The 19,295-nt window shown below is 38.8% G+C and overlaps 1 protein-coding gene across 1 annotated transcript in view; it reads left to right on the top strand.

The window, feature by feature from the left end:
- Positions 1-19,295, top strand: part of prx (periaxin) — a 49,828-nt gene that overhangs the window by 16,039 nt on the left and 14,494 nt on the right. The window contains 9 exon segments of the mRNA XM_085183862.1: positions 5,327-5,376; positions 8,454-8,561; positions 12,058-12,183; positions 12,740-12,899; positions 13,975-14,168; positions 14,319-14,554; positions 14,775-17,898; positions 17,998-18,910; positions 19,005-19,294. Coding sequence (XP_085039988.1) covers positions 5,327-5,376; positions 8,454-8,561; positions 12,058-12,183; positions 12,740-12,899; positions 13,975-14,168; positions 14,319-14,554; positions 14,775-17,898; positions 17,998-18,910; positions 19,005-19,294 — 5,201 coding nt within the window.

Below are 19,295 nucleotides of genomic sequence, written 5' to 3' on the forward strand. Positions count from 1 at the left end.
CGTCTTTAAAAAAAAATGCATTACAGTTTCATTATGCTCTCTGTGTGTTGTCTTCACTTCAGTGGCCGTGAAATCAACAGTGTAGAGAGGAGATGAGTGTGAAGGAGAACCATACACACATGCTTAGTCTTAACCAGGAGATTTATCCCTGAATGGCTTCCAGCTGCTGTTATAATGTTGAACATTTCCCGCTGGCCCGAGGGTTGTTCTGGCCTGTAGTTTTCAATTTCAAGAAAAGATTGTACCTGAAGTTTTAGAACGCTTCAGTATGTTTGATGGTTTGCTTGTTAATGCAATCATTAATATTTCCACCTCATCTGTGTAGGCAGATTGGTTTGTGTGACTAGTCTGTGTGCTGAGTTTCGTATATTTGTGTGAGCTACAGCAAACACAGTGATCCGCTTTAACCTTTTCCTCTCGTAGTTTTAAGTAGAAATGTAGAAGAACCCAAAAAAGGATAACAGAGGGTTAGACTGCAAAACCGGCAGTCTGGTAGTTTACAGGAACACAGTGGTCTGGAGATGAGTCAAATTCCCAGCCTGGGCTGTTGTTTCAGTCCATACCCTGTGATTCTGCCTTGAAGAAAAATAAAAGAGTGGATCCTGTGATGCAGCAGAATAGTTATTTACACGAACAAGCAGTAAGTATGGTTGCAATACTTGCAGTTATAACTAAACAAATACAGTTACAATACTACAAAACTGCTTTACCCGTAAATTTATTATGTAAATATTACTTTAAATGCATTGTAGAACACTGTTAAAAGAGGCTAATTTTCACATTTTTATGAGTGCCACAAATTTCCATAAGTCCTAATCAAGGAAGTTTTCTCCCAAAGAAAACAGGTCTTCTAAACTACCCCAGATAGCTTTTTTTTGCAGTCCACATTTTTCTTGATTTATCTGCACCACTATGTACCAATTTTACATAGTATCCACCTAGCGGGTATTATTCAAAGTAGTTTGGCACTCCCTCAAAAATGAGTGAACAGCTGCCATGCAGTCTCCCTCTGCAGTGCTGCTTTTGCCAACTGTAATCTCTCTCAGGGACAACCAAAGCATAGAGATGCTGTTATTGGCTGTGACCTTGGACACACAAGTCTTCATGCACTCCCGACCCCTGAGAGGGTGAACATCCAGCATCTAATTGTTATTTTTGATTGCAGTGTCCCCTTTAACATTGCAGTGCAAATTGAACAACTTGTGTGGTTAGCTTTAAATATATTCCCACTGGCCATAGTTGCATTAAAATTGAAAGGATAAGGGTCAATCAGTTTGAAACCAATAAATAGCCATACTCAGTTAGTTGTTTGTTAGTTCCTGTGTTTTCACGTCATGTTTTTGTGTTATTTACTGCAAATTATACTTGGCTGCCTTTCTGAACACTTCCCGATGGTATGTAAAGGATCCTTTTGCTCACCCTCCAGGTCCTCAGCATGTTTCATTAAACTCTGCTCTGTAATTTCCTTGTAATTTTGCTGATAGTGCTCCAACTAGACTCACATTGGCAGAAAAACTAATAATCAGAAAGTAATTTGTGTGAATTACTATGAAAAATATGAAAATAAAACTGCACCGTGTAACGCCTTAATGCCTGAACAAGTTGATTCTGGTTCTTATACATAGGGGATACATAGCTGAACTCCAGGGTGTCGTCACCCGAAAGCTGGCATCAAGGCGACTGCATAAATCGAGTGTTATGTCTCTATTTTGCCTGGTTGTTTACTAATCAGAGCAGCAGCAAAGAGGCAATCTTTCAAGCAGTGATGTAGTAAAGTATGAGGAATGATACTTTTCTAACATCCTCTTTTCATTGAAGAAAGTTTTAAACTGTGGGTAAAAATACCTCCCACTTCACTACTTTACACCTACACATGCTGGGGTGTTTGTGGGGCAGTCGTGAGGCGTGTGGGGGCCTGCAGATGTGAGTCTGATCTATAATAAGACCACTCTGTGAGGCATTTCAAATCTTCTCCTCCTCCTCCACTGCCATGCCTCCATTCCTTAGCTCCATCCAGGGAGTGGCACCTCCTCCACCTGTTGCTGTCCATCTGCAGCACAGAGCTGCAGTTTAAAGCTGCTGTAGGTGAAAACCTACACAAGCTTAACAATCCCCAGTCATCTGCATGTTTACACTTTCACTGTAATATTCTCACCTGAAAATGTTTCTTCACTTTTCTAATTTCACAGATCAGGAAATGTAAAAATGTGTTTTAAGTGTCTTTTATTTTTATTTCGTTTATTACAGTTTCGATAATTGAACAGATTTCTATATAGTTTGTATATACCGATACCGGTATCGGTGCATCACTAGTTAGAATATCCTAAATAAAAATATTCTGTTTCTAAAGATCATATTTTGTCTTTAGTCTGTGCCTGATTTTAAGTTTAAACTATATTCAAATGCACGTGAAAACACAGGAGAGTGAAAACATCTTATTCCAGAGCTCAGTGTCTAAAAGTAGATCATTATTCTTTAGATAATTGTCTTAAAACCTTGAAGAATAAACATGTGTGAGGGTGAAGTCTCTGTCACTACTAGAGCACTATTCAGTGAATTAGCAGGTACTCTGGGAAGGTTCTGATGTCTCCACGGATCTTTTAAAAGCATCAGTCTCTTCAAAATGTTGTTCTGTTCCATTAATTTGTGTCCCTGCTCCTCCGTGACTGATACACTGACGGCTGGGATGCAGCGAATGTATGTTATGTGTTCCTCTGACCCGCTAGACACCAGATACCCCCTACCCACCCAAACAGGCACGGCATCCATGCTGACACTACACGCCCAAACACACGCACTCAAATTCACACGCACATAGCTGAGCTGAGGCACCGAAAAGTAACCACATGATTGCAGAGAAACAGAGGTGATTCCTGCAGAGTTGCGCTGTTGTTGGCAAGTCCATGAATTCAAGAACGTTCTTAAAAATATTTCCAACAAACCAAACTTTGTCCAGCAGATGCACAGTGCACAGGGGCAAAATATTAGCCCACTTCCTGATTTCTTAGTTTATTTGTTTCTTCCATATTTGTCTCACTTAAATGTTTCAGATCATCATGAGTGAATACAGTGTGGGAACAAAAACTAATCAAACCTACCTAACCCTGTGTGAATAAGTAATTACCTCCTTCAATCTCTGATTAACTCTGATTAACAACAGCTTTTGCAAAGCTGAGACAAATTTCTCTAGCCACCCTTAAAGAGAACATGTCTGACAAACCAAAGGAGTCTAAAAGATCTCAAAAAGCAACACATCGTGCCGTGATCGAAAGAAACTCAGAGTTACAAAACCATTTCTAAGGCGAACCATAGTGAGAGGTTTCATCCACAACTTGGAACAGCGGTGAACTTTCCTAGGAGTGGCTGGCCTACCGAAATTTCAAAAATAGTGCATTGACAAGTCAGCCCAGAATAACTTGTAAAGAACTGCAGGCCTTACATGCTCCAGTTAAGGTCACAGTTCATGATTCGGCAATAAGAAAAAGACTTGGCAAAAATGGCATCCATGAGAGAGTTCAGAGGAGAAGATCATTGCTACCAAAAAGAACACAAAGGCACATCTCACGTTTGTTAAAAAAAAAAAGAAGATAATAATGAACCCCAGGACTCTGTAGACTAATGGGACAAAAGTTGAACTATTTAGAAGATTTGATTAATGTTTAATCTGGTGTAAAACTAACAAAGTATCTCAAAAAGAGAACATCACACCAACAGTCAAACTTGTGGGCGCCAGTGATGTTCTGGAAGTGCTTTGCTGCTTCATGACCTGGACCATATGTCATAATTGATGGAACCATAAAATCTGCTCTGTACCAGAAAATCCGGAAGGAAAATGTTCGGGCATCAGTTTGTGCCGCGAAGCTCAAGAGTACTTGGATTATACAGCAGGACAATGATCCAAAACACGCCAAGATCGTTTTGACAGTCTGGATTTATCCAATTGAACAGCTTTGGCATGACTTGAAACAGACTGTTCATGCTGAAAAACCTTCCAATATTGCGAATGCCTGATTGCAGTTCTTGCTCCTAAGGGTGGTACTTTAGGCACTTTTTCACATAGGGTCAGCCAAGTTACACTGGATAAACAGAAAGGTTAAGACAAGCAGTGGAAGTATTTTTGCCTTGATCAATCCTCATTTTAAACACGCACAAACCTAAACCTGTATTTTACTGTTTGACCTACAAACAGCTTGATTTGTCATGCTTGTATCTGCACTGCAGTCTGTAGGACATCGCCTTTGTTTAATGAAGTTCATTTGTGCCATGTGAACAGTTTATATAACTCAAAAACCAAGAAACGCTGCACTCTCATAGGCTAGAAGCTTGCAGTGTCACATGAAAAAAATGCCCTGCTTTATCATCCATTTTAACTCTTGTGGCGCCTTTAACCACAACAAGAGTGAGTAGAGTCAGACGGTGCACCTGTAAGGAGGTCAGTTCTTTCCTGCCGTTATTCCAAACGTTGCATATTGCCACTGCGGTAATATAAGTTTATCAGCCTTCAGGGAGCATAGTGGTGTGCATCACCTCTGAGCAGCTGCTGACATGAAAAGTTACCAAAATAATCAATTTTGGCATTTTAGTATTTCTACAGAATATTTATAAGACACTAGTTTAGGCTTGTTGGGATCACTGGTTTCCTAAAGGTGTGAATGGACAGTTTGTGCAGATGGCTGTCTCGGGCAGTCAGTGCAGAGCAATAACTGAGACTATGGAAAGAATGTAAACCCTTCCAGAAGCTTCAGACTGACAGCTGTGTCACTATATCAGAGCCTCTAACTCCATATACTTAAACCTGACATGAATACCAGATGTTCATTTTCTCAAGAGCACTAAGGGGCTAATTTACTGTTACATGATGCTGTGATATTTCGATGGCATGTGAATAGTGACTGGTGTCCTGCTGTCTTAAAGAAAATGCTTTATGTCACCAAATGTCCACTGAAACAACAATTATTGGCGTTTTTTGTTCTAGTTTTATTCTGCTCTTTTTGCTGGGCAAATTTTCCCAAGCATCCGCACTTTCATTGCTTTTGATTTATACATGGAAATGAACTCACATCTGAACCATCTTCATTTTTTTTCTAAAGAAACTTGAGGTAATTGCACAATTGCATTCTTCCTTGTTTATCTTCTTTCAAATGCAGGAAAATGGGCTGAATAAATTCAGGAAATGTCCTTCCACTCTCATTCTTTATGCCGCTCAACAAATCACTAACATGCTCCGTACAATCTACAGATAATACCAAAGACTTTCTGTTCATCACAGATTGATAATCAACGAATTAACAAATTAACAATGAGTTGTTTTCTTTTAATGTTTTAGACAGAGACCAAGAGGACAGCCATGTTTTCAACCAGACCAGAGATCCAGCCGTAAGTACACAGCCTTCTTCCTGCTCATGCAAACACACCCATAAGTCATGTTACAGGTGTTACAGAGAAAATGTTTGATACGAACAGTACCAAGAGTTACCTGCATGAATGAAATTTGGAATTTACTCTAAACAAGGTGTATGTAAAAACTGAGCTGTCACTTTAAAATGTGCAGATCTGCACATAAACAACCAAACAAAAGCTAAACTATCTTGGTGCACGCAGAAACTATTATGTTTAGGTTTTAAAAGTCTGAACAGCTTGAATAGAAAATAAGAATACAAAGGAGACAAATTCTTAATCAGTGTCAGAATTCCAAAAATAATTCTTCATCCGTGAGTTTGTTAGGATCCGATTGTCTGTGAGTGACAGACATTTCATCATCAGATGTCAAGTGGACATCTGGACTTTAGTTATAATTCACCAACTACACATGCATCTTTCATTTAGAGACAGAAATGGCAACTAATTCATGATATCTATGTGCATGAAAGGGTCCCTGGTCTCAAAAAGGTTTAAGAACCCGTACCAGACTTTCTTTAGATCTTGGCATAAATTCATGAATTCTTAAAAATACAGAGCTGACATGCAAGAGATTTAAACAGATCATTCCCTAATCAGTGGCAAATAATCTCATACATAAATGTTATTGTGATTTTAAAGTTTTATAGATTTTTAGGCATGATAAATATAAGGAATATTCACTTCTCCATTAGACAGTTTTGGGGGTTTGTTTTTTTTATACCCTTTTCTTGCTTTCTGTCCACAATGTCGATGATCATATGAAACACGGCCACCAGAGACTCAAACATTAAGTAAAAATAATAATAATTCAGACTCCACCAAATGCTCAGTTTCATGCATTTTTTTTCTGCTTTTGGATTTGTATGATTTGTATGATTTGGCATGTGGTCATATCAGGCAAACAGCTCTAGCTGATGTCCCGCCCACCTGCCATTTAAACCCTCTGTTTACAAGAAGCAGCAAATCAGAAGAAAGCTGACCTTAAAAAGGAAACCAAGGAATCAGTCTTAAATAAATAATGGTGATTTTGCACAAAACATCATGCAATGCGACTTTTTGTCCAACAACAAAAATACGATACTGGAAATGAGCTGAACGGGTCTCCTTTAAATTACAACATAAAAACAAAAAGGTAATTTTTCAATGTCAATTGAGTATTTTAGATTTTAATTAAGTAACTGCAGTGTTTGACCAAGAATCAAATGGTAAATGGCCTGCTTTTGTATAGCGCTTTTCTAGTCCTTAAGGACCCCAAAGCACTTCACACTACATTCAGTCATTCACACACTGGTGATGGCAAGCTACATTGTAGCCACAGCTGCCCTGGGGCGCACTGACAGAGGCGAGGCTGCCGGACACAGGCGCCACCGGGCCCTCTGACCACCACCAGTAGGCAAACATGGGGTTAGTATCTTGCCCAAGGATATTTGGCATGCAGCCAGGAGGCAGCCTGGGATCAAACCACCGACCTTCTGATTAGTGGCTGACCTGCTCTGCCACCTGAGCTACAGCCACCCCAAAATCAACCGTTTGCTTATCCCAATACACAAAAAAAAAAGTTGAGCAATTTCCATTTGACTGTATATAATAATAATAATAATAATAATAATAATAATAATAATAATAACTCTGTAACTATAAAAAACATGCAGCATTTCAGCTCTAAGTACCCAGCAGACACTTTCAGTCAGTGGAGTGATTCTTTTATGCGACAGCTGTTTAACTTAAACGAGCATCGACAAACGTGACTGTTTGTCATGTTGCGCAGCCGTGTATTTTACCGTGGCTGTTCATTTGCTCTAATCAAATCTATTTTAAATGTAGTGCATTATTGCACTTTATGAAGCAAGCTGCACATTATCTCTGGTGGCGTAGCACCTCATAAACAGAGCACTAAGTCATTACAGCTTTAAGTTTTATGCCTGCTGACTGCTGTGTTTCTGTGAGAGGAAATGTGTGCATTTATGTATCTGTGAACAAGCAGCTTGCGGGGTGAGCACTAAAGACATGAGCATGGTAAGACAGCTTTCAGGAATATTACATTTGGTAAGCAAAATGGTTTAAAACTGAATTTTTCTAATGGGAACAATTATAAGATGTATTATCACAGGCATTCAGCTTTCACTGTGTGCTGGGAATTTATAGTTTGTGTCAGAGGTTACACTGTCAAAGTGTTGGAACATAATGTTTTGACAAGATCATCTGTGCAAGAGTTCATGTCACAAGCAGAGGAAGGAGATATAGGAGGGTTGGACATGGCGTGCTTCCTCTAGAAAAGGGGGCGAGAGGTAAATGCCCCCATTTTTAACTTTGACTTAGTCTAAAATTAGTCTTGGGGAGAAACACCGTTTCAGTCCAAGAAAAAATATTATTTGCAAATTAGAGGCAGCAGCATAATAACAACAATATGTCATGGTGGATTTAATCAGATAAAATGAAATTATAAAGTAGATCACAAAGAGTTTATTTCATAATTCAATTTATAGTGGTTAAGAGTCACCTGAAAGAAAATACCTTCATCTTTTCTTGCAGCTGTCTCTGAAAAACCTGCTTCAATAGGAGAACACAGCCAATGCAAACAACAGAATCGCCAGTCATGTGGGGGACATTAAAAAATGTAGCTGCTTCAGAAAGAAACTTATATTTTTCACAATGCTTCTGTATTTTGCAAATACTGTTTGCAATAAAACCTACTGTGATTTTCATCCTGATACTGGATGGTACTGAAGCATGACTAGCACACAGAGTCAGAAATTTTACTCATGCAGAGGACGTTTGCTGAGCTGGACATGCACACTGTAGCTTACATTTTTTCACATTCCCAGTACATTTTTCTTCTGTTAAACAGCTTCACTGGAGCAGCAGAGAAAGAAATGTCAATATGTGTTAAAATTTAAAACATACGTCTCCCTGTTCTTAAGATTTTTCCCACAGCTTCCACTGCAGAGCTGTTCACAGGGCCAAAATAATCGTATTAATTGAGTTAAAGGGTAAAACCACCAGAAACTGCTGCCTCATGCGCTCAAACATCTCACTTTCTGTTGTCTGGGCAGGTAAAAGATAAGAGGCGGTCACCCCCGTCTTCCAGATCCCCCTCCGCCCCCCAGCGCAACCCTCACCACAGCGGCTCCACAGAGGAACAGGAGAGCCCTGAGAGAGTGGTGAGACACAGAAAATGACCTGCAGTGATAGGATGCACATGAAGGTTTCATACATAAACTGAGTTTTACTGCCATGCATCCATGTGTCAGATTAAAGGTGTTTACAAATCTAATTGTCAATAAAGAAAAAAAAGGTTGTCTGAAAAGCAACAGCGCTGACAGATCATTTTTTTCATCCATTGTTCATAAAAGGTAAAAACCTTGGGTCATTTTAAAGTGTATCTGAAAAGACTTTTAGGTAATCCATCTTTTTGTGATCAGTATAATAACAAATGCCACTTCCTACCAGGCAATATCTTACACTAGCTTTATGAATTTTACAGAATTGGTCTTTACCGTACAAAATAACGTATCTTGCAGTAATTGCTGTTGTGATGTGGCACTATATAAAAATAAATAAATTGAATTAAATTTGGTTAGGGGGAATTGATTTACCTTTGGAGCCAGCCTCTAGTGGCTGCTGAAGGAACTGACAGGCATTTAAATATTAACGTTTTTCAGCTGTGGAGCTTTCTGTATGTGTAAAGGGTTCTGATCAGTCATGTACAGTGTTGGTTACTTGAAAAAAGTAATCAGTAACTAATTACTGATTAATTCCCCAAAAAAGTAATCCTGTTACTTTACTGATTACTTATTTTCAAAAGTAATTAATTACTTAGTTACTTAGTTACTTAGTTACTTTTTAAAAACACGATTTACAACCTGAATAGGTGATAAAGCGATAGATCTTTCAGCCCAATTCTACTTTTTCTGCATAATCCATCATACAAAATGTAATCAAATGGAAAAGTCCCTTTTTAAAACTTGTTTTATTAGTTTTAATCTTTTAACTTTATGCATCAAGCAAAAATTTAATTATATGCAACATTCTCTGACTGGAAGAATTTTGTTTAATATTTAAACCTATTTTCTGCACATTCCAGCACATAAAATATTTTTTTTGTGTGTTTACACTCACTCTTTCAAATAGTAAAACACAGCAGAAAATAAATAAAGTCAAAGACTAGCGGTCCTTTGGCTCTATTTTCACCTGTAAAGCAGGAGTAGGGTAGGCGGAGGTTTACCCTGGTGCAGGTGTGCCGCAGCGGTCAGTGGAAGAATCCGCGAGTTTCTCTGTGCTTGCTTGGAAGTTTAGGGGGGTTTTTTTCACTGTAAAAAGAAGTTTTCTTCCCACGCATAATGGATGCTAATGTTTTTGTCACTTTTTATGGAATCAAACTTAAAGTAAGGTCAGTACTTCCACGCTTTAAACGCTGTATGCTCATACTCTCTCCCGCACTCGATATATTATCCATTGTTTATCTGCACACAGCTGTTGTCACGAACGCCGCACTCGCTTACGTCACTGTCATGAGACATTCTCGCAAAAAAAATCACGGTTTTAGTAACGCAGTAACACAGCGTTCCTACGGGAAAGTAACGGTAATCTAATTACCGTTTTTGTAATAGTAATACCTTACTTTACTCGTTACTTGAAAAAAGTAATCGGATTACAGTAACAGGTTACTGCCCATCTCTGGTCATGTAAATATCAGATTCTCTATGCTAGTGTTAAAAATGTAACCAAAAAAACAAAAAATCTTTATTTATTTAGCTTATACACCGTATCAGTTTAGTTAGTTTTTGCTTTATTTCAGTTAGGTAACACTAATTTTATTAGCTAGGTTCATATTTATTTATGATTTCTTTGATTTGGGTCAAAGCCATCACATCTCCACTCACATTCAGAAAATGTCTATTTAAAAAAAAACTATGTTGGTATATGGATATATTCAGAGCAGAGAGGTGACTGACCTCCTGACCTGGACACAAACCAGGACCATTCAAACTGGAATACAATAGCTCAGGACAGATATGCTGAGGTCATTGTCCCACACGTAAACAAGCTCTCATTTCTCCCAGCTCAGCAGGAATGTCACTCCAGTCTTTTCATGCAGCAGCAGGTGACCGCCAGCCACTGGACGCAAAATGAACAACAAAATGTCTAAATATGATGAAGCTGAAGTGACAGTGCAGGTGCTGGGACTCTGTAAACACCCCAACGCACAAACTAGAATGTTAGCAACTTTAGGAGGAGGAATTTTAGGAGGATTTTGCAAAAAGCGGTTGCTGTTGGATGGGACCGGACAGTAACACATACTGGTTGCAGTTATTTTGTGCCCATTTGTCTGCATTGCTAACAAAGTGAATGGGATTTATGTTGTTATCATGTGGGAACAACAACAGCTGGAGGGGGGGGGGGGGGGGGGGATATATTATTATCCAAAATTATTTGAATATTAGCTAGGTGATATTTTTAGTTACATGGTTAAATATATAGTAATTATATGCATGTAATTAAAATTCAGTTCTTATTTTTCACATTTAGATGTGTAAAAGCATGTTGTAAATTTGCATTCTTATGTAATTATCAATTAACAAGACAGTCTATACAAAAACAAAAGTGGGTGCCTTGTAACAAATGTATCCAATTAATTACGTTTTGGTTTTTTTGGGGTTTTTTTTAAATTTCATTGATTTTAAGTTTATTTTTTCTTGATTACTATTTACAGGTATTACACTAAATAATGATATTAGTTATCTTTTAGCTTTCAGTTATTTTACAGTTTTGTCCTTTTTTCCAAAGGCTTGAAAGTAACACAATAAACTGCTGAAAATATATCTATTTTTATCTTCATTATGTTAAACTATATTTAAGTAATTTTAAGCCCTCACACTTTGAGTCAGCTTTCTTATTATGGCTGCCAGAAGTTAACTAGTAGTTTGAAAAGGTGGTGGGTCTAAAATGCCATGAGAAAAATGTCTAAAACTGAAGATTTAAGGCACTCTGAAGGCAAAATTTGGGATATACAGTAGAGTGTCATGAACTGCAAAGTTTAAGCAACAGACAAACAAATGTTTGTTTGTTGGCTGACAAACAAAGGGTAAGCTTTATTCCAAAGCTGATAGCTTTAGTCCAGGAAGGGAAAAGATAAAGTGTAATCCAAGAATATGAAGCTGGTTCCCAAAAGGCTATAAACAGGACTACAGAGACTTATGCTGAAAAGACAACAAAGGCTAGAATAAAGACAAACTGTTTCTACACATGAAGGCAGATGTCAGGTAGATGGAAACGCTTCTCCTTCCATCTACCAGCACAGTTGAACTTAATCTAGACAGTGAGACAATTCAGCAAGAAACATTGCGAGACATGCGAGACACAAATATCTACCAAAATAAATCAGGAAGTGAGTGACAAGAACTGACACGGCAGATGTAGAGATTTGAACTTTCACACATCGGAGGATGCAGGGAGGAAGGGAATGCAAGTGACAACTTACAAACAGAACCTGGAAGTAAGAATTTGAAGTTCAAAGCACATGAAAACAAAAAACATAAATAACAAACTAAGAAAACAAGAAAAAGCATAACAAATCCACTTTGGTGTTTTTCTTTCTCTCTTTTTTTGCTGCATCATGATATGGCACCTCAACCCCTGTCATCTGTGTTGTTGCAGGTGCAGAAGGAGAAGCTCCATGCCGAGCTGAAGCAGGTACTGAGCCAGAAGAGAAGTCATCTGAGAGAGTCGACCTGCCAGCTGGCCCAACCAGAGATGGACTCTGAGCCAGCAAATGAACAGACAGTAAGCAGAAGTCTGATAGACTTTTCAGGCTGAAATACATTACCTTTCTATGTATCAATGGCTTAAAGCTGTAATGTGCCAGGTGATGCTCAGCTAAACACAGAAAACTGTTAACTTTTTCCTGCATTTTACTTCCTCTCTTCAGCCTGTGGAAACGTGAATGTAGTCTAAGAATAGAATGACCTTTCTTCTGCGACAGCTTCATGGATAAAATGAACTTTGAAGTAAAGTTGAGAACAGTACAGTAAAACATGCACCTACTCAAACAAGTGCAAAATTGGAGCCCAAAAATAATTAAAATTCAAGACCGAAAAGTGGTTTTGGCAATTTTTTACTTGCTTTTGACCTGCTATTCAATTCTGATGCAGTAGTGTGATGCAGGCTGACAAATCCACAGGATTTATGCACTGACTAACTTCTTTTAAAAGACTGAAATAATGACTAGTTTTGTGTTTAACTATATTTTTGCTATTACTAAACTAGAATTGGTAATAAGAAAACAAAAAAAGAATCTCGTGGATAACCGAAGTTTTGTGTTGGTGTCTGTGTGTCGCAGAGTGTGGAGGAAGCCTCTAAATCTGTGGAGATTGTGGTGGAGACAGAGGCAGGGGCTGGAGCCAGCGGCTACAGCGTGACTGGTGGAGGAGAGCGAGGGATCTTTGTAAAAGACGTCCTCAAAGACTCTCCAGCTGCTAAACACCTCAGTCTACAGCAAGGTGCCTGCAAGCACACCTGAATCATTTAGAAAGCACTACTAGCATACATAACATTTATATACGATTTAAAAGGTAATTAAAAAGATATTTAGACTTCTTTTAAGGAGTTTGCACAGAAAACTTTATTTTTTGTGGGGAAAAGCCCAATATCACATTTTCCACATCATCTGTTCTCATTTTATTTCATATCAGCTTTGTTTATATCCCAACTTTAAAAATAGAGTTCATGAATTGCTTCAGTAATATAATGAAATATGAAACAAAAAGCCAAAGTGTTGGGGCCAAATAAAGCAAATAAAATTAAGGTGAAATTAAGTTGAAGTTAAAAGGGGAAAAAAATCTAATGTAACATAATATCAATAGAAGATAATAGACAAGTCTTGACCCAGAAGGTGGAAATCTACAAATTCCAACAACATTTGAAGCCTATTTTTGTTACAGAATTTTGCAGAATTTTTGTAAAAATCTTCAAATATTGATTAAAGGTCTTAGGTGTCGGCCGCTGTTTGTTTTTTGTTTTTTCGTTTTGGTTTGTTTTGGGTTTTTTGCTTACTTCCGACAAGAAAGCCTCATTTCTGCTGTTCAATTCTGAACAAATTTAAACTTTTTAAAATTATGCAAAATTGCAAAATGCTTAACTGTGTCTCTAATCAAACCTCTGTAACTTTGCTCTGCTTCCCTTTGTGTCAGCTTTCTTTTTATAGATATAAAAATATAGATATGTACTGATAAGTGATCAGAATTATAATATTTCTGACTGTCTAAGGCAAAATTTCCCCGATTCGAATCGAATCGTGGATCTAATCAATTCTAGAAATCAGTGACGATACCCAGCCCTAATTGTCATGGCTAACTGTAAAAAAAAAAAAAAATCAACTGGTTTCAGGATTACTAACAGATTTAGGTGTACATTTAAATTTGCCAATTAATCTAGCTTGACAGAACTTTAATTATTTGTTATTTAATAAATCACTTTTACTTTTTCAACTTTTTCCACTAAATGCATCCTATACTAAATATACATCACAAACTGATGTACATGAATATATTGTTCATACTGTTTTTCTGTATGAAGGTGACCAGCTGCTAAGTGCCAAAGTCTACTTTGACAATGTGAGGTATGAAGACGCTTTAAAAATCCTTCAGTGCGCAGAGCCATATAGGGTCAGCTTCCAGCTTAAGCGAACCATCCCTGGAGCGGATGGCAGCGTGCGCCCAAAGGTTCCCAGTGTGGAGGTCAAAGGTCCCAAAGTCAAGATGGCCAAAATGGTAAAGTAGCTTTATCAATTTATTGTAATCACTTTTAATCTTGAAAGCCATTGTGTTGAAAAAATATATTGTGAGTGATCAATTAGTACAGATAGATGCAGGTCTTCAAATGTTGTTGACTGATGCTCTTGTCACACGTGTTTCTTTCAGAGTGTGAAGGGGACCAAACCATTCAAGACTCAGAAGAAACGAGGTGGACGTTTTGGTCTGAAAAGGCTAAAAGAGAAGCGAAGAGAAGAGCTGGTGGTAGAGGGAACACCTCCCAGGCTGGAGATGAGTGATGTAGAGTTTTCTCTTCCCAAATTCAAACAAAGGAAAAGTCCAAAAGTTGAAGTAGAGGAAGCCAGAGGAGCAGCAGTTGAGAGGAAGGCAAAGAAGAGGATGAGGTTGGCCTCTTTTGTTTGTTTTTTTCTCTTTGGGTAGCTCCAAATAATACTACAATTCAATGCTTGTTGTACATTAAATTGCACAACATTAAATTAGATCTAATTTAATTAAATTATATCTAATTTAATGTTGTCCTTTAAATTAGATATAATCTTTTGGGGAAATATTACAATGTTCTTTCCTGTTTCTTTTTTTCCTCTCTATACACTGTTTTCCAAGGTTCCCGCAAAAGGGAGCAAAAGTGGAGACAGGACGGTTTGAAGGACAAGTGAATATTTCCCCATCTGAAATGCCTGGGGCTAAAGTGAAAAGCAAAGAAAAAGGACACAAGTTTGGCATCACCTTTCCTACAAGCAAACACACAAAGTCAGGCTCTACTTTGGAAACTGGATCTGTGGAGCTGAAGCCTCCGGGGGTAAACATCCAGCCGCCATCTGTGGAGTTCAGTTTGTTGGCTAATAAAGATGTGGAGAAGGGAGCATCTAAAGTTAGCATACCTGATGTGGAGTTTGCTCTCCCTTCAGGAAAAGCTGAGACATCTTTGCCCAGTGTGAAGGGAATCAAAATCAAAGCTCCTGAAATGGACATCAAAGGAAGAGCTGAAACAGCTGAAGGAAAAGTTAATGTAGATGCAGACAAAGGAGATGCAAAGGTCAGAATGCCAAAGTTGAAACTACCCAAAGTTAGACTCTCACACCATTCAGATGAAATTGATGGTGACATCAAGGTAAAAGCGGGAGGCATCAAAATGCCTCACACTGACATAAAACCTCCAGAGGTAGAAATCAAAGGAGATGGACAGATCGGTCTTCCCTCTGTTGATATTTCTTTGCCTAAAGTGAAGGGAAAGACTGACATATTGATCAAAGATCACGAAGGAATTAGGAAGACTGCAATCAACATGCCTGCCAGTGACATCTCTGTAGCTGATATTGATTTGGAATTAGACAGCAAACTGAGAATTCCCGATGAGGTCGAGGGCACTTTTAAAGGGCCCAAGACCTCTATGCCAAAGGTTGATATCTCACTACCTAAGATGGGATCATCGGTGGACACTGAGTGCCCAGAAGTGGAAGGAAAATTCTCTCTACCTTCTGTTGAGCTCTCACTCCCAAAGGTCAAATCAGACAGTGGAGATGTCCATATGGACTATTATGTTGGTGGTGATGGAAAATTCAAAATGCCTGATTTTGACATTTCTCAACCAGGAGAAGTAAACATAAGGGGACAAGGTATGGAAGGGGAATTCAAGTTACCAAAAGTGGACCTGATCCTTCCCAAAGGCAAAGCAGGAATGACTGATGTTGAAGGGGAAGGACATTTTCATCCAAAAATAAAGCTACCTGACCCAGATGTCAAACTTGAAGGACCAGAACTTCCAGGTGTTGACTTTTCACTATCCAAGCCAAACATTGAGGCCAATGTGGAGCTCAGTGGCAGTGGTGGTGACAAGTTCCAGCTCCCAACATTTGATATCTCACTTCCAAAGGTGCCCACCAAAGAAGGAGAATTTGATATTGAATCTAAAGCCAAAGGAGGAGCAAAGTTCAACGTCCCATCACTTGACTTCTCTCTTCCTGTAATGAAATCACCAGAGGGAGAGGTAAAGATTGAGAACCCTGAAGTCAAAGGAAGAAAATTCCTGATGCCTTCTTTGGATGTCTCACTACCAAAGATGAAGATGCCTGAGGGAAATCTTGTCCTAGAAGGACCTTCTCTTGACATCTCTCCGCCAAAGGGAAAAGCAAAAGGAAAAGCCGAGGGTGACATACAAGTAAAAAGTAAAGGAGAACCTTTTCAGATCCCTTCAGTTGATGTTTCTCTACCTCAAATCAAATCAAAGCAAGGTGATATAAATATTGAAGGACCAGAAATTACCTTTGAAGGTAATGGAAAAGGAGGCAAATTCAACTTGCCATCTGTTGACATTGATCTTCCTGTTGTAAAAATGCCAACTGTTGATATTTCACTTCCAAAAGGTAAAGAAATGGGAGAAGTTGACACTGGCATTGACATAAACAGTGAAGGGCCTGAAGGTAGAGGGGGAAAGATAACAATGCCAAAATTTGACATTTCTTTACCAAAGGTAAATTTTCCTGAGGGTGATGTCAAATTAAAAGGACCTGAAACAAAGGGAAGAAAGATTGAAATGCCAGATATTGACATATCACTCCCCAAAGGAAAAGTAGGGGGGGAAATTGAAGGGCACACTGGCAAAGGCAATAAGTTCAACATGCCCTCTATTAACATCTCTCTCCCTAAAATGAAATCTAAAAGACCAGATATAAATACTGAAGATCCTCATGTCAAAGGTGGAAAACCAAACATGCCATCCATAGATATTTCTACACCTAAAATAAAATCTCAGGATGTAGGTGTCACTCTTGAGGGTCCTGATGTCAAGGGAGGGAAGATCAAAATTCCATCTGTTGATGTTTCACTTCCTAAAGGAAAGGTTGAGGGTGACATAAATATCGAAGGCCCTGAAATGAAAGGGGGCAAATTCAAAATGCCAAAATTTGATGTTTCTTTGCCTAAAGTCAATCTCCCGAAGACTGGAGTCAATGTTGAAGGACCAGATGTAGGAGGAAGTCTTGAAATGCCCACTGCTGATATTTCTCTTCCAAAGGGAAAAGCAGATGTGGATATTGACATTGAAGGAAAAACTGGTAAAGGTGGCAAGGTTCACATGCCTTCAGTTGATATTTCTCTTCCTAAAATCAAAGCAAAGGGACTTGATGTTGATATCCAAGGACCTGAAGTCAGAGGTGATATGTCACTCCCTAAAATCAAGTCTCCAGAGGTAGATATAAGCCTTCAAGGTCCAGATATTAAAGGGGGGAAATTTAAATTGCCCACTGTCGACATGCCATCATTTGATCTCTCGCTACCCAAAATGAAGTCTCCAGATGTTGATATCAATCTTGAGGGTCCTGATGTCAAGGGAGGGAAGATCAAAGTTCCATCTGTTGATGTTTCACTTCCTAAAGGAAAGGTTGAGTGTGACATAAATATTGAAGGCCCTGAGATGAAAGGGGCCAAATTCAAAATGCCAAAATTTGATGTTTCTTTGCCTGAAGTCAGTCTCCCAAAGGCTGGAGTCGATGTTGAAGGACCAGATTTCAAAGGGAAACTTCAAATGCCCACTGCTGATATTTTACTTCCAAAGGGAAAAGCAGATGTGGATATTGACATTGAAGGGAAAACCAGTAAAGGTGGCAAGTTTCACATGCCTTCAGTTGATATTTCTCTTCCTAAAATCAAAGCAAAGGGACTTGATGTTGATATCCAAGGACCTGAAGTCAGAGGTGATATGTCACTCCCTAAAATCAAGTCTCCAGAGGTAGATATCAACCTCCAAGGTCCAGATATTAAAGGGGGGAAATTTAAATTGCCCACTGTCGACATGCCATCATTGGATCTCTCGCTACCCAAAATGAAGTCTCCGGATGTAGATGTCACTCTTGAGGGTCCTGATGTCAAGGGAGGGAAGATCAAAATTCCATCTGTTGATGTTTCACTTCCTAAAGGAAAGGTTGAGGGCAGCCTTGATGTTGAGGGCCCTGAAGTGAAGGGTGACAAGTTTAAAATGCCAAAATTTGATATTTCTTTACCAAAAGAGAGTCTTCCAGAAAGTGGTGTCAAAATAAAAGGTCCTGACATTAAAACTGGAAAGATTGAGATGCCAGACATCGATATTTCACTCCCCAAAGGAAAAGCAAAAGGAAAAATTGAAGGAGATGTTGGAAAAGGTGGAAAGTTCCACATGCCATCTATTGACCTGTCTTTTCCTAAAATCAAAGCCAAAGGTCCTGAAATTAATGTTGAAGGCCCTCAGGTTGATGGTGGGAAGCTAAATATACCATCCCTTGATGTTTCGCTACCCAAAATGAAGTCTCCAGATGTAGATGTCACTCTTGAGGGTCCTGATGTCAAGGGAGGGAAGATCAAAATTCCATCTGTTGATATTTCACTTCCTAAAGGAAAGGTTGAGGGTGACATAAATATCGAAGGCCCTGAGATGAAAGGGGGCAAATTCAAAATGCCAAAATTTGATGTTTCTTTGCCTGAAGTCAGTCTCCCAAAGGCTGGAGTCGATGTTGAAGGACCAGATTTCAAAGGGAAACTTCAAATGCCCACTGCTGATATTTTACTTCCAAAGGGAAAAGCAGATGTGGATATTGACATTGAAGGGAAAACCAGTAAAGGTGGCAAGTTTCACATGCCTTCAGTTGATATTTCTCTTCCTAAAATCAAAGCAAAGGGACTTGATGTTGATATCCAAGGACCTGAAGTCAGAGGTGATATGTCACTCCCTAAAATCAAGTCTCCAGAGGTAGATATCAACCTCCAAGGTCCAGATATTAAAGGGGGGAAATTTAAATTGCCCACTGTCGACATGCCATCATTGGATCTCTCGCTACCCAAAATGAAGTCTCCGGATGTTAGATGTCACTCTTGAGGGTCCTGATGTCAAGGGAGGGAAGATCAAAATTCCATCTGTTGATGTTTCACTTCCTAAAGGAAAGGTTGAGGGCAGCCTTGATGTTGAGGGCCCTGAAGTGAAGGGTGACAAGTTTAAAATGCCAAAATTTGATATTTCTTTACCAAAAGAGAGTCTTCCAGAAAGTGGTGTCAAAATAAAAGGTCCTGACATTAAAACTGGAAAGATTGAGATGCCAGACATCGATATTTCACTCCCCAAAGGAAAAGCAAAAGGAAAAATTGAAGGAGATAGTT

This window comes from Neolamprologus multifasciatus, chromosome 14 (assembly GCF_963576455.1).
Source record: "Neolamprologus multifasciatus chromosome 14, fNeoMul1.2, whole genome shotgun sequence".
NCBI lineage: Eukaryota > Metazoa > Chordata > Actinopteri > Cichliformes > Cichlidae > Neolamprologus > Neolamprologus multifasciatus.